Source organism: Podarcis liolepis, assembly GCF_965112155.1.
Source record: "Podarcis liolepis genome assembly, chromosome: 6".
NCBI lineage: Eukaryota > Metazoa > Chordata > Lepidosauria > Squamata > Lacertidae > Podarcis > Podarcis liolepis.
This window is the reverse complement of record NC_139559.1, coordinates 57,191,256-57,206,134: the sequence shown is the minus strand read 5'-3', so window position 1 is coordinate 57,206,134 and position 14,879 is coordinate 57,191,256. Positions and strand designations below refer to the sequence as shown.

Genomic DNA, 14,879 nt, shown 5'->3' with positions numbered 1-14,879 from the left:
GCTTCTTGTTACTGGAACAGAGCGGGATCTCAGTGTTTGAGTTCCTATAAATACTGTAGAGGGGTGTGGTGTATTGCCTCAAAAGTTCTGGGCAGAGGGGAAGTTCCCAGGCTAGAACACTAGCCTGGGAACTTCCCCTCTGCCCAGAACTTTTGAGGCAATACACCACACCCCTCTACAGTATTTATAGGAACTCAAACACTGAGATCCCGCTCTGTTCCAGTAACAAGAAGCCGAAAGCACCAGCCTGAAGATGACGAGTGAGACCTCGTCGAAACGTCGCCTAGACACCCCAACTTTTACACGGGAAGACACCCGAGGACACCAAAACCTGCATATATATATATATATATATATATATATAAATATTTTGAATACTATTCATGCACACATTTTCCTGTATGTATGAGGAGTAGAATATGTGAAGACCCTAGCCTTTTAATATTTATTGTGTATTGGAAGTTTTGCAATTGCTTTGGAAGAAGAAAAAACATTTCATAGTGCTCAGAAACAGCTTAGATATTTTGAGCAGACAGAAGACTTCCTATTGATAGCCATAAATGTTTTGGGAATGAAACATTTCAGGTTTTCCATCTGTAGGCTGTCTGAGATGTCAACAGCCAATATGACCTGGTGTTTCCCTTGTAGGTCTATAAATAAAAGGTAGCTTGTTTAACTGATCTTGCAGCCGAAAGCAGAGGTGTGTATTAATGAGCTTTCTCTAATGGCACACTGACTCTATTTACAACACCGCCACTGTGAAGCCTTCTCTCTTACAGTCATAACTCATTTCCGACGAAAATGTCAGTTATTGCTCCACCTTACGGCACAAGCTGTTTGGTTTCTAGTTGGTTTCTTCCCGTTCCCAACAACTGACAGCTATTCTAGTCATGACTGTGATTAAGTACCCTTAGGAAAGCAGTCAACGTTTGATAATATATTGGCTTATGCTCTCATTCCCACAGCATGCATTTATGATGTGGTATGGAAGCAAAGAAAAATGCATTTGAGCAATGATGATGTATCATATACAGATGATTGTGGCAGGCATAATGTTATGTCCTTAGAACCATTTTGGTATAATTTTGCTTCTACTAATAGGATTTATTAGGAAGTGCATGGCATGTTCAGTTTTTAAAGAGGCATGTTGTCATAGAATCATAGAATTGTCAAGTTGGAAGGGACTCCCAAGAGTCATCTAGTCCAATCCCCTGCAATGCAGGAATCTCAACTAGATCGTACATGGCAGACAGCAAACCAACATCTGCTTAAAAACCTATATCCCACAAAATATATTTCATATTATTTCTGCTAATGAGTAGAGGTCCTATCTGATGGCAGTTGTCCCCCCCACCCTTCCCCCTTCACTCCCAAACACCTTTTCAGTTTTGGGATTGTTAAAAAGTTTTGGGATTGTTAAAAAGAAATGTAGTAGTAGTAGTAGTAGTAGTAGTAGTAGTAGTAGTAGTAATCTGTACCCCATCCATCTGACTGGGCTGCCCCAGCCGCTCTGGGTGGTTTCCAACAGAATATACAAAAATACAACAGAACATTGTCACACATTAAAAGCTTTCCCATACAGGTCTGCCTTCAGGTGTCTACGGAAGGTTGTATAATTATTTATCTCTTTGACATCTGATGGGAGGGCGTTCCACAGTGCGGGCGCCACTATCAAGAAGGCCCTTTGTCTGGTTCCCTGTAACTTCACTTCTCACAATGAGGGAACCACCAGAAGATCCTTGGAGTTGGAAGAGAAAAAAGAATAATAAGCTATTTTGTTGAAGGGTGTTTTACATGTTATATTTTTCAGATTTAAGAGCTCTGGTATACAGGGGTCAATTTAGCCTGTGAATTGATGGTTTGAATTTGGTATGAAAACCCCAGCCCACTATGGAAATGGATACCAGTTTCATAGGTATTCAGTTTTCATATACCATAGTCTAGGGTGGCTGACCTGTTTTGGTCCCAGAGCCAAATTGTCACCCACTCAAACCACCCAGGGGTTTCATCATGGCTACACATATCAGAGCACATATACAGCACATGCATTCTTGCACACACATACTCAGAGCACACAGACAAAAGGCTCCTTGAGAATGGGGGAAGGAGGAATCAAAAGGGTCTGGTCTCAGTGCAGACCTTCCTCCTGCTAAAGTGCTAAGCAATCTCAGTACTCCACATTGAGTGCTTCCCCTTTCGACTCAGCCCAGCACTGCAGTGGAGATTCAAATTGCTTATGTCCTCATGGGGTAATTTCTTCCCATTTTCTGGTACAACATCATTGTTCAGAGGTCTGACTTCCTAGGACTTCCTAACAATGGTGCCCTGGCAGCAGAAGAGATTGCCCAATTTTGCCAGGTTACAGCCAGATTGCTGTAAGTGGCTTGGTGATCCTTGATCTACGCTGCATATTGTCATGTTTTCATATGTATTATAACATGCAAGTGCTTTTTGCATCTGCAAAAAGTAACACGTGGAATTGTACCCTGGGAGGAGCAGAACTATTGTATACAGTAGCAAAAGTTTTTTTGGATGCAAGGCTAATGTACAAAAAGCTATGTTGGCATTGTATTCACTGTTATTGCATGCAATGCCACGCAATGTATTTGTGAAGTGTGGTCGTTCCTAAATATGTGTACATTATGTCATAGAAGTGAAAATATGTTTATTCAAGCTTTGATTTTTTTTTAAAAAAAGAATAACTCCATTTACAGCTGTTTTTTGCAGACACAAAAGATTGTTACTATTATCCCAGGTGTCAATCTTGAGAAAAATGTGTAAGGGAGTGAGATGAAAGAATGACAGATTAATACCAGATGTCTGGGAGATATGGCTAGAAGCCTTCTAAGTTGACCGAGTAGTTCTTATATTCCTACTGCTCTTTAGAAACTATATATTAACTCCTTGTAGACATATCATATAATGTATGAAAATGACCAATAATTTCCATGATAAATAATTTGGAAGGAGCTAAAAATACCCAGATTTCAGCACTATTTTAGATTCTGTGAATGGTTTTAAGTAGGGCTGCACTGAAAAGAGGATGACATTTTCACCAAAGGTTTTAAGAGCACCTTGCATTCTAGGTAAAGGTTGGAAACATTTGCCCACACTCTGAAATAGTTATGTTTGCCCTCAATGACATCATCACACAGTTAAACCTGATTGTCTATGTGGTGTCATGTTGATTCATGATAGGCTCACAGAGTTGATATCAACTAAGTCCGACTGACTGACGATATGAGTTAATCAAAACAAATGGCACTGAAACAGCAGCTTAAGACTGAATCAGGGAACAGAATGTAAACAAGATGTAATAAAGAGAAGGGTTGCGTTTCATCCCCTTCTGCCTTCTTCAGTTGCTGCTGCTGCTTTTTAGGAAAGCAATAACTTTCTATTCAATATCCCACCTCAAACTTGATTTAGATTTTTTTTCCAATCTTAGTGCCTGTGGGCTGTCGAAATTACCTATACTCTAAATTAGTATTAATAATAATAATAATAATAGTAGTAGTAGTAGTAGTAGTAGTAATAATAATTTTATTTATACCCTGCCCATCTGGCTGGGTTTCCCCAGCCATATCGTTCAAAATTGAATTCTGCTTTGGGAAGAAGAAGAAGAGTTTGGATTTGATATCCCGCCTTTCACTCCCCTTCAGGAGTCTCAAAGCGGCTAACAATCTCCTTTCCCTTCCTCCCCCACAACAAACACTCTGTGAAGTGAGTGGGGCTGAGAGACTTCACAGAAGTGTGACTGGCCCAAGGTCACCCAGCAGCTGCATGTGGAGGAGCGGAGACACGAACCTGGTTTCCCAGATTACGTGACTACCACTCTTAACCACTACACCACACTGGCTCTCGAAGGTAGAGTAGAGGGTCATGGCAGGACATCTGTAAGCATTCTTAAATAATACTATTTATTTAGAATGATACTGATTACCTAGACCCCTTCCAGTTTGGGTTTAGGCCTGGTCATGTGTATAAATCAACATTGGTCATCCTGATGGGTGACCTTTATTCAGAACAGGACAAATGGAGTGTGATCTTGTTCCTTCTTCTTGACCTGTCTATGTCTGTTGACACTATTGACCATAGTATACTGTAGCTTTAGTAGACTTTACCGATTGGTAGGGTGAGCGTTGCTCCCAGAACAGGGAGGAAGGAGTCAAATGACACCGAGGTCAATTCCATGGCTTGGGTCCAGTGTCCGGAGAGGAGTGTTGGGAATTATGCTCGTTGTTAATTCTCCATAATAAGTGATTAAAAGAGGCTATGCAGGTTCCATAATGGTTGCAGTGGTGGTCTGGATGAGGGCAGTATTATTTTTACTGATAATTTTATAGTTTTATTCTCTTTGTAAATCACTTTTAGGGTGTGTGTGTTTTTACAATCAAGTGGTGTATAAATTTTAAGAAATTAAATAAATAAATAAATAAATAAATAAATAAATAAATAGAGTTTGAATCCCGTCTAGATGGAGGCTCTGTGGGTAAGCAATTCTTGTGCCCAAGGTGGGATTTCACTCCTTCTGAAAGAGTAAGACACACAATCTGGGGGCCCTTCTGGATCCAGAGGCCCATGTGACCTTTGTGCTATGACTGCCTTCCAGTAGCTTCAACTGATGCAATATCTGCATCCATTCGCAGACCAGAATAGCTGTAGTTCAGGCACTGGTAACTTCAATATGGGATTATTGAAGTGCACTCTCTGTGGAGCATCTCTTGTGGTTGTTCGAGAAGCTGCAGAATGCTGTAACGTGATTCCTGACAAGAGTGAGATCCTACCAGCATATTACACCTCTGCTCATATCAAGCCCTTAACACCTTGGGAGCAGTTTCCTTGAGAGAAGTTTCATTGCCTTGCTCTTTGCTTGACTACTTTGATCTGTGGAACTTGAACTCTTGCAAGTACTATACAATGTTCACTCCATAACTGCAAGGAGCTGAGCTTTCAGTGTGGCAGCACCAATGGTCTGAAACTGCCCCTGCTTATTAACATTAGGCAGCCATCCTTGTTGTGCTGTTCCAGATACCTGCTAAAAAAACATTTTGGTTTTGGCAAGCTTACCTGGAGGTAAACAAGTTATGCATTCTTGTTTCTAGTGATTTCATTTGTATATTTAAAATTATTTTAAATTGTTTTACATAGACCGTTTTTAGATATATTTTTAATTTAAGTGGTATATAAATTCTAATTAATGGGGGTTTTTTAAAGAAAGAAACAGCCTACACTGAAAATGTACTGTTCAAAATGGAATAAAAAGAAGAAGGGGGAAAGAAGGAATTACCTACACTATGCAGAATGTAGAATTAAGTTCAAGAACTGCAGTCCTTAAAAACTTATCTTTCATTTCCATTCCAAATGATTGCCCAGAAAGTTTTGGAAATGTTCCTACCGCATGTGCCAAAGGCAGAAAATCCAGAACAGGCTGCATGGATCTTGGGGTTGGAACACCTACGTCAGAGGGGCTTCTCTGCAACATCTGTATTTCATGGCTTTCCTCTGATCCTCTGGTGTGTCGCTGCATTGTTTTCAATGGAATTGTGCCAGAGCCAGCAACATGTTCAGCAGCTAGGGAAAAATGATGCCCGTGCACTGCATAATTAGTTACCCTAAAGGAAACAGCAGCAAAATGGCTGTCATCAAATCTTAGAGTTGGAAACAACAAAGTGGATAATCTAGCCCAGAGATTGCCAACTGGTAATCCTTGAGCCAGATGTGGCCTACAAAGCACTTTTATCTCCTGGCCCTACCAAATTTGAAACAAGAAGTCATAACTTTTTTGCCTAGAGGTTTACTTACAAAGAACATAAAATTGCTTTCAAACATTGTGACAGCTAGAGATAATTCCACACTTTAAAAAAAGTATATGTATTCATACAGTTTTAATCCCTGTGCCATTAGTTGCTCAGAAACAATAAGAGTCTGTGCATTTTTTATATTTGTTTTATTGTATTGCTATCCAATGTATTTTCCAGAAGGGCAAAAGAACACAGCCAATCTGTCTCTGGAGGAGATTTTTTGAGATGCACATTTGTTCCTCAGCTCTCCCACCCAAGTCAGGAACCTCTACTACTGCTTAATTGCCAAAAACTTCTGTTCTGCAAAGTACAGGTCTAGCACCTGGGCAATGGTCTGGAGATTAGACAGCTAATTATACAAACACTGGCACTCCTAATCCATTCAAATTGCTCTCTCTGTGGGAGTACATACTGCATTAGAAAACCACCAACAGAAGCTTGTTGGGCATTTTTATAGCACTCTAAAAGAAAGACGGTTCCACTAGGTAGCTTGTCCCAATGCTTAATTTTAATAGCAGCCACCACATTTTTAGAGACTGAAATAAATTCCAGAGATTACCCCAAAAACCCTGGTTCCAGTCTGGAACCCTGATACTATCACTGAATGTACAACTAATTCCTCAGTTTTGTAAAACTGAATGGAAGGTGGCAGCAACAGAAAACAGAATTAAGGCTTCAATGCTACAAGCACGTTCACAGAAGTCCCATTGAAAGCAATAGGGCTGAGTAGACATGTAGACACTGTAAAAATGCTAAATTTGTGAGGGTGTTTAGAAAGGGGAAGGCTTAGTATAACAGAGTAAAAATGAGAGGGCTATAGACGGGAGTTGTGTGTTTTCAGAGTTCTGTCGTTCCCAAATGGACTTAGAAAATGTCGTGTTTGCCAAGGCTACTCTTAATTAAATGGACAGCTGCACAGTTGTTGGACAGTAAACTTAACAAAACTTAGATCTCAGGTTGCATTTTTCTTTTTTGAAGTTGTTTGCTAAAATATGTGCTCTAGTTTCTAGACCTTTAGCATTTATTTATTTACTTTTTATCTGGAATGACCGAAATCTTCCAAGCTTCATTGGCACCTAGAAAGACATCAAATATTCCAAGGGGGAATTCCCTAGCAGCCAAATAAAATTTCTGAGTCACAGGTCACTTATTTCTTCAGTTTTAAGGTGACTACTCTTGAGAAGAAAGTTGCCCGTCGATGCATATAACATTTCACTGTGCATTTATCCATAAAGCTAAGTCCAAATAACAAGTAACAGCAAAGGGCAGGAAAAATGTAACGGTCTTGTTATCTATCATCCCTCTATGGTATACAGTATATTGAGATTCTATTCTATGTAATTTTCTCTCCAATTTGAGGATCACTTCATGTGGACGAGGCTTCCTGAATAGATTTACTACCTAGTCTTAAGAGAAGTGTAGGCACATCTGCTCAAGAAAAATTAGATGTTGGGGTGCTTACATTTTGCTTGATGAAGCTAAGAGGACTACTTTGGTTTCCCTTGCTGTAGGCATATTGTCTGATGGAATGCAACATGGGATAGGATGTTGATGATGCTATTGATTGATTGATTGATTGATTGATTGTATGAATATGGCATCTCTTTCTTAAAAAAATTAATTTTTATTAACCGGCCAATCAAATCAAATTAAATCACATCACATGAATATGGCATCTCTTAAACCATATAGATTCACAAGGTAGCTAGAAATATATGATCACAATAAATGAGAGCAGTTAAAACAATGAGAACAATTAAAAAGTACAATTTAAAAGCCCTTCTTATAATCCCGCCACCCTCACAGACACACACAGGGAGGGACTTTTCAATGGATGCTCCCAGAATTTGGAACTCCATTCCTAGAGAAGCTAGACTGGCTCCATCCTTGTTGTCCTTCTGCTGGCAGGTTTTTTTTCCTTGGAACACCCACTTTTCTCTGTTCACAGAAAGATCTTTAGAAAATGGGTTTTTGAGGTTGCTCTCAGGCATCTTTGTAACCAGCCAGCTCCAGCAACTTAAAACCTATGCCAACCAGCAGTTAAGAAGCTAATAACAATCACAACATATTTACAGCGTACTGGACAGAATGTAATAAAATATGATTTTTTTCACCAGTGTGCCTCTAGCTGGTGGATTATCTAAGAAAACTAAGAGTCTAGTTGGCACACTGAAAACAACCACCACTACCACAAATTCCTCCAGACTTATTTTCCCACAAATTCACGTGTAAGTTGCATGCCAGAGGAAGGGCAGTAGCCTTTCTTCATAGCTAAAGACATCAAGAAGCTTCAGAACTGGTAGGGGCTATCACTGCTCATACCAGGAAAAGCATCACCGTGGGTGACACAATGACAGAAAATCATAGAGGTCATGTGCTTCATATTACAATTCTGTCCTATACATGCAGTTGTGAAGTGTGATTGTGCATCTGCCACGCAAAGAGCAGGTGCTATAATTGCAGGGTCTGTGAGTTTTGCTGTTGTTGTTGTTACACATAACTCACAATGCAATTTAATTTTACTGTTGTGCCTATGTGGCATTTTTTCGATTCGTGTTTAGAAAACTGGAGGTCAGTTACACCCACACACTCTTGTTGTAGATTTATGTACATTACATTGTGGGGTATTATTGTTACCTCAAGTGATTATTGTGCAACTACTGTTTACTAGAAAAGCAAAGTTTGAAATGTAATCATTTATTATTATTTTTAAAAGCCTTGCAAATGGTTTTATGCTGAATACTTTCCACCAAGCATTTTATTTGTATAGCTTTCTCTGGGTACATTTGACACCAAACCCAGACTGAGACAGTCAGTTTTGCTATTGAAAAGTAATTTCTCTGTTTTGTTTGTGGCAGCCAATGATCTGATCCTCACGGTAGCTCTTGTTCCAATACTTCATGCTGTTCATAACATTGAAGAGAACTCTTCCTACGCCGCTGAAAACTTGTTCTTTCTTATTGTTTAAGCTCCTTTACTTAAACAGTCTCTAGAAGCCTTAACACTGTGTACATAGAAGAATACAGTATTACCGACCCCTACGCCATGCATAATGATGGATTAAGACAGCGGAGCGAAATCTGTTTCATCCATAAACTTCAGCAGATGTTCTGAATTCTGGTTGATTTGTTACATGTCCAGTTTGGATTGTTTTTTCAAACACTGTACTCATTATAGCAGGATATGGTTTATTTAATAAAGCTTTACAGAGTTTTTTATGGCTTTATTGCAGTTTGAAGGGTGCAACAAAGCATTTTCTCGACTTGAAAACCTTAAGATTCACCTGCGGAGTCACACGGGTGAGAAGCCTTATCTTTGTCAGCATCCTGGCTGCCAGAAAGCTTTCAGCAACTCTAGCGACCGGGCTAAGCATCAGCGAACACACCTGGATACTGTAAGCATCACATTATTCTATATGAAGCTATATATAGTGCATCCTTTGTAACAGGACCTTTCCTGAAACTAATCCAGTCATAGAATCATAGAATTGTAGAGTTGGAAGGGACCCTGAGGATCATTTAGTCCAACCCCCTACAATGCAGGGATATGCAGCTGTCCCGCATGGGGATCGAACCTAGAACGTTGGCATTATCAGCATGTGCTCAGTCTATTCCTGTGTGCTACAATGTGCTTTTTGAAAGAAAAGGGGGGAATTATTATTATCCTATCAAAAGGTTCTCCATGGGCTTTATTTTATTTATAAAAAATATTTTTATGTCACCCTTCATCAAAACTGACTTCAGGGTACTTTACAATAATTAAAAATATGAGGTCATCATTAAAATGCAACACAGAGAGCAACATTGGCACACAACAGATAAAGGAGCCAGCAGAAATATTTAAACTGCCTTAGAATTATTTTTGCTCTTTAAGGTTTTGCCTAGCACCTAAAAACAACTGTGTTGGTGCCTTGCATGTCTCCTTGTAGAGGGCATTCTACAACTGGGACATCACTGCCAAAATAGTTCTCTGTCTCGGAGGGATTTGGCAAATACTAAGGCTTGGCATAAGGGGTTGGCATCATCAGGCACTTGCCAGAACCTTGAGTCCTCTGAAGGGCCCACCAACCCCCTATCCCATCTTAAGGTAGGCTGGTGCTAGCAGCAATAGAAAAGCAGTAATATACTAGGAAACCACCCTTATAATTCCCTCACACTGTCTTCGGGGCCTGACAGAGTGTTGTTCCAAAGGTATTGTGAGGAAATTAAAATGGCAGGCTCCAGCAGCTCAACGAGCTTCTTTGCTACTCGTGCCCACCAGCTTCAAGATAAGGAAGCCATAGCTTCCATCGCTTAAAGGGGGAAGACTTCTCTGTCTGCTTCTACACTGCCAAAGGCCTCACCAAACTTGACATCAGCCATGTAGATCACCTTAAAGACAAGCAGGTTGCTACAAGAGTGAGCTACGCTTCAGGTTGCTGAGACCTAGTAAACAGCATGACTTTGAACTGGATTTGGAAGTGTGTTGGCTGGTAGTGAAGAAAGTTTTTTTTTTTTTTAAGATTGGACAGAAATGGTCTGAATGAACTGCCCTGGTCAAAATACTGGTAGTTCTGAACATAGCTGTCAACTTCCCCCTTTTTTTAAGGGAAATCGTATTCAGAATAAGGGAATTTCCCTTTAAAAAAGGGAAACGTTGACAGCTATGGTTCTGAACTATCTTCAAAGGCAGCTCCAGTGATTCACACTGGAGGCTACCAGGGCATGGATAACCATGGGCAGACTATCTTTATCCTAGAGAGGTCACAACTGGCACACTGGCTGTAACTACTGAAAGGCACTTGGCACTATTGAGGGCCTTTTAGGGGTTACTATTGACCACCCGTTCCACAATCCCAACTGAAGCAGTCTTCAGAAGCAATTAACTTTTTTTTTATAAAAAAAAGTCCTAAGACTTCATGTCAGCATTCCCCAACCTGGCACCATATGTTGTGGACTCCAACGCCTATCAACCCAGCCAGCATGACAAAAGATCAGGGCAGATGAGAGTTTTAGTCTAAAACATCTGGAAAGCACCAAGTTGGGAAAAGCTGCTTTGTATTGTGACAATATATTGTCATTACTAAGCTCCCCACCCCAAAAGCACTTACAGCCTCTTTTATGTAAGGTGGTGTAATGCTCAATTTTGCTGTCCTAGCCTTTAGCGCTTTCGGTGCTGTAGTAAAACGTCATTAATGCATATAGCCCACAGTACTTCCAAGAGTATTTGGGACCCATCTGCACTATATGTTAAAGCGGTATCATACCACTTTAAACAATCATGGCTTCCTCCCAATAAGGTTGCTGAGAGTTGCTAGGACGCCCCCATTCCTGTCACAAAGCTGCAGAGTTAAATGTATTGTTTAAATGCATAGTGCAGATGATGGAGCCTTGGATAGTGATAAACAGATACAAACTAAATAGGAATTATATCGACTTCAGCAAACTACCACAAACTATTCAATTAATTAGAATTTCTAGAGATTTCTTACTACAGTTTGGATAATAGCTATTTTACTATACTGTCCAGATCATGTTAGCCTTTACTAGTGTCAACCAACCCATGAAAGCAAAGCAGACTCCTTAGGTCACCTAAGCTCCTGGGCCAAAGCTCATAAAGAATAACAGCAAGAGTCCTTCCTTTGTCTTTTTGAAAGAGGTGAATATGTGGTTTAACGTTTGGCCGGGTGTTTATGGGGCAGAAACCTGGCGGTTAATTGATATTTACTTTTAAAGCAGCTACACATTTCAGACAGTACAGCATTAAGGAATGTGTAATGTACATTATGCCCTCCAAAAACAAACAAGCCAGTCAGTCACATTTTCCAAACCCAAGCACACTTACAATAACAATGTTTTATTTATTTGAAAGTCAGCTTTAGAGATTTGAATTTGTAATTACTTCTAAAATGTGGCTCTTTTGAAATTTAATATGCTGTATAGGATACACCTTTTTGAAGTTGTAACGGCTTGACGTTAATGTAAGTGGAATGAGGTGGAAGGGCAGACTAACTTGGCTTGCAGAAATAATTTTGTAGACTTCGTGGTACATACAGAACCAAGTCCCTCTCTGCCGCCTTGTTTTTTGTAGGGGTGTTGTTGCATATCATTTTGTAGATTTCATGGTACACCAGAACCAAGTCTCTCTCTGTCTCCTTATATCTTGTTACATGGGTGTTATTGCAAAGAGCTCCTTTAACTTTCTATTCTCTTTTTCCTTCCTTCTTTTTCTTTACTTTTTCTCCCATATCTGTCTTTACTCTCTGAAATATTCATAATCAGCAAAAAGGTACAGTAATAATTTTGACTAACCTTTTGTTAGTGCTGTAGCTTAGTTTTCTAGACATTCTTTAATTTTTTTGCTGCATTTACAACCTGCATACGGCGGCATTCATTTTCTTATATATTTTCACCTGATTATTTAATCAATAATTTTAGATTTGTTTTGTCTTTTGCTTTTTTAACATAGATCTAAGTAATTAGAATGTGTCTTGCATGCTGGTGTTTATGTTCCAAATGCATGAAACAGAAGATCTGCAGTTCGCGGAGCAAACTCTGATCCCTTTTAATATGCCTGCTGTGTAACTGAATCCTGTGTGAAAGTGAGATTGAAAAGGTTTGGACTAGTATGGATGGACTTTTTCTGATCTAGTTTCCCCCATCCTTAATAATGTGTTACTATAGCTGGGAAAATACTCTGCCTAGTTAATTCCACTAAGGAATTGTTTAATGGTTTCCATCATCCTTCCTCAAATTTCGGTTCTCTGTGTGTTCCAGGCACTTTCAATAAATTGACTTTCATATGAAAGTTTCTGGGTACATATCAGGTTAGCCTTTGGAGCTTTGAGCTGGTGAATGATCTTATTATTCCTTTGGAAATTTCCTGCTGGTACAAGGAGCAGGACTACTTATTCCTCTGGAGGCGCCTACAAAGAAAAAGGATTTATATGGACTGCTTAGTTCTTATTGAATGCATGTGGAAGTGATTTGAGATTCCGAATGCAGGTCAATCTGTCATTTATCTTCTCTGAAAGGAGAATCTGTAAATAATTACGAAGACCTGTTAGAATGTGCTGGTTTGATCGAATAACAGATTATTAGGTTAGGGTTAGATCTAGGGCTGTCCTGGAAACTGGATTAGAATCTACCTTTTAAAGAAGAGATAAGATGACTGCTTTTATAGTGCTGGAAAGATTTACTACCAATGTTGTAAACCAGAATTGTTAAATTTTGCCAGAGCTTTGTCGTAGAGCAGGAGGAATCAATTTGGTGCCTGCCAGGTGTTTTAAACTACAACTCCCATGGTATCTGTTGGCCATGCTGGCTGGGGATGATGGGCGCCATAGCTCAAAACATCTGGAGGGCACCATGTTGACTGCTCCTGCAAATAAAAAGATTGTAGAATTGCACTGGATTGTCCTAATGTCATATTGTCCACCCATATTATACCTCTGATATGTCAACTCAGCCAGCTAGATCGTAGGATGATAAATGCACAGAGATCAGCAGTAAGCAAGGGATATCATAATACCAGAACTTTCAGCAGAGTAAAGAATAAATGAAATGGATAATAAAAGCCATGGATATGTGCAGGATAGTGCAGTGGAACACAAAGTTCCTTAGAATATAAGGCTACTCTGATATTTGAAATAAATCTTCAGAATGGTTGTGCCCATGTGAGCGCCTCTAGGATTGTGCAGTGTTTCTGATGGGCTGTTGGTCTGATGTGTTGTCACATAAGTATTATGTAGGGGTTGTCCACAGGGGCACAGCAGGATGTGTGGTTGTAAAGACTTGCGGGGGAATGTTGGCAATACTGTATTTCTTCAGTAGTTGTGGACACTGGACAGAGGAAGTGCCTCTTAAAATTAATAAAAAGGATGGACATGTAAAGAAAGTATCATTTAGTTGTTAGGCCTCATGGCATTTTCAAGACCTGATGTAATTTTCTCCATTGCAGTTTCATCTAGTACACCTTATCCAAAAACATTAAGTGCCCAGATGTGTAAAATGCTTCAAGCATTTGGACTAAGTCCAGAATAAAAGCGATTTCTGCAGCAGATCTGGATGTATTACCTCTGGTTCTTTGCCAGGCCTGTTACACACAGTTAGGCTTGCTCAAGTAGCATTTTCAAGCTGAGCAAAGCAACTAGAGGCTTCACAACATGTTTGCACATCACCAACAATCCCTGAATATTTCATGTTCTGAACATAACAGTTCATATCTTTAGGATAATGTTTCCAAAACAGACATCCTTCCATGTTATCTTTTCCCCTCCCCTTTCCTCTCCACCTGCTTACAGAAACCATATGCCTGCCAGATTCCCGGGTGCTCCAAGCGCTATACTGATCCAAGTTCCCTCCGAAAGCATGTGAAAGCTCATTCTGCCAAAGAACAACAGGTGCGCAAAAAGGTAAGACCATCAGCCCAAAAACGTGAACAATTCCAAATGAATGTTCACCTGAAGTGTTTCATTGAATGTCATAGGGCAATTCTTAGTTCACCCTGTCAAATAATCAACCAGCGTCAGGATATACACCCAATTCCTGTACCAAAATCTGTAATAAATAAAGTTGAGACCTGTTTAATCCCAAAATAGTTTTAATGTGTTTACTGCTATTTCATCATTTGTTGACCCCACTGTCCTCAGCTTCACTGCTCTTGGACCTGCAACTGAGAGGTCATGAGAAGCTACTTTATACCTGGGCTTGGTCCACCCAGCTTAGCATTGCCTATTGGCTGCAGCTTTCGAGTTTTTTAGGCAGGATTGAACCTGGAATCTTCTGCATGTGGCTTCAACATGCCACAACCTTTCCCCTGTGCATTCAATTCCTGCCTTTTTTCAGGCAATGGTACATCAATGAGCTCTAAAATTCTTTTAAGAGAACAAAATGAAGTAGTTATTTAGTAGTAGTTTAAACTTTTATTGGCTGCAGCTGCTGATTGTGATCCAGAATTCTCAATCTTTGTATGTGAAAAAACAAACTGCCTGCAGGATAGAAGGCTAAACTGATTTGCCTGGATCTTTTAGTTTAGAATAACTGAGCCCAAGGGAAGGCGGAATGCAAAACTGTAAACTTCGAAACAATAACCATTTAT

General features: G+C 39.8%; 2 protein-coding genes across 13 annotated transcripts in view; one reads left to right on the top strand and one right to left on the bottom strand.

The window, feature by feature from the left end:
• LOC310709958 (doublesex- and mab-3-related transcription factor 2-like) overlaps positions 1-14,879 on the bottom strand; it is a gene marked incomplete at its 5' end in the record, with an annotated part of 80,442 nt that overhangs the window by 7,150 nt on the left and 58,413 nt on the right. Inside the window, 2 exons of one of the 7 annotated variants that reach the window (XR_014527720.1) lie at positions 1,410-1,738; positions 4,122-5,612. The exons of 2 other annotated variants lie outside the window; for them this stretch is intronic. Of the gene's footprint in view, positions 1-1,409; positions 1,739-3,866; positions 5,613-12,016; positions 12,043-14,879 lie in introns of those variants that run through there. 4 more of the 7 variants (XM_083510130.1, XM_083510134.1, XM_083510136.1 and 1 more) reach the window with 4 other exon arrangements.
• GLIS1 (GLIS family zinc finger 1) overlaps positions 1-14,879 on the top strand; it is a 195,595-nt gene that overhangs the window by 149,151 nt on the left and 31,565 nt on the right. For all 6 annotated transcript variants that reach the window (XM_083510076.1, XM_083510078.1, XM_083510077.1 and 3 more), the window contains 2 exons: positions 9,034-9,195; positions 14,083-14,193. In XM_083510076.1, the coding sequence (XP_083366202.1) occupies positions 9,034-9,195; positions 14,083-14,193 (273 nt within the window). The remainder of the gene's footprint in view (positions 1-9,033; positions 9,196-14,082; positions 14,194-14,879) is intronic.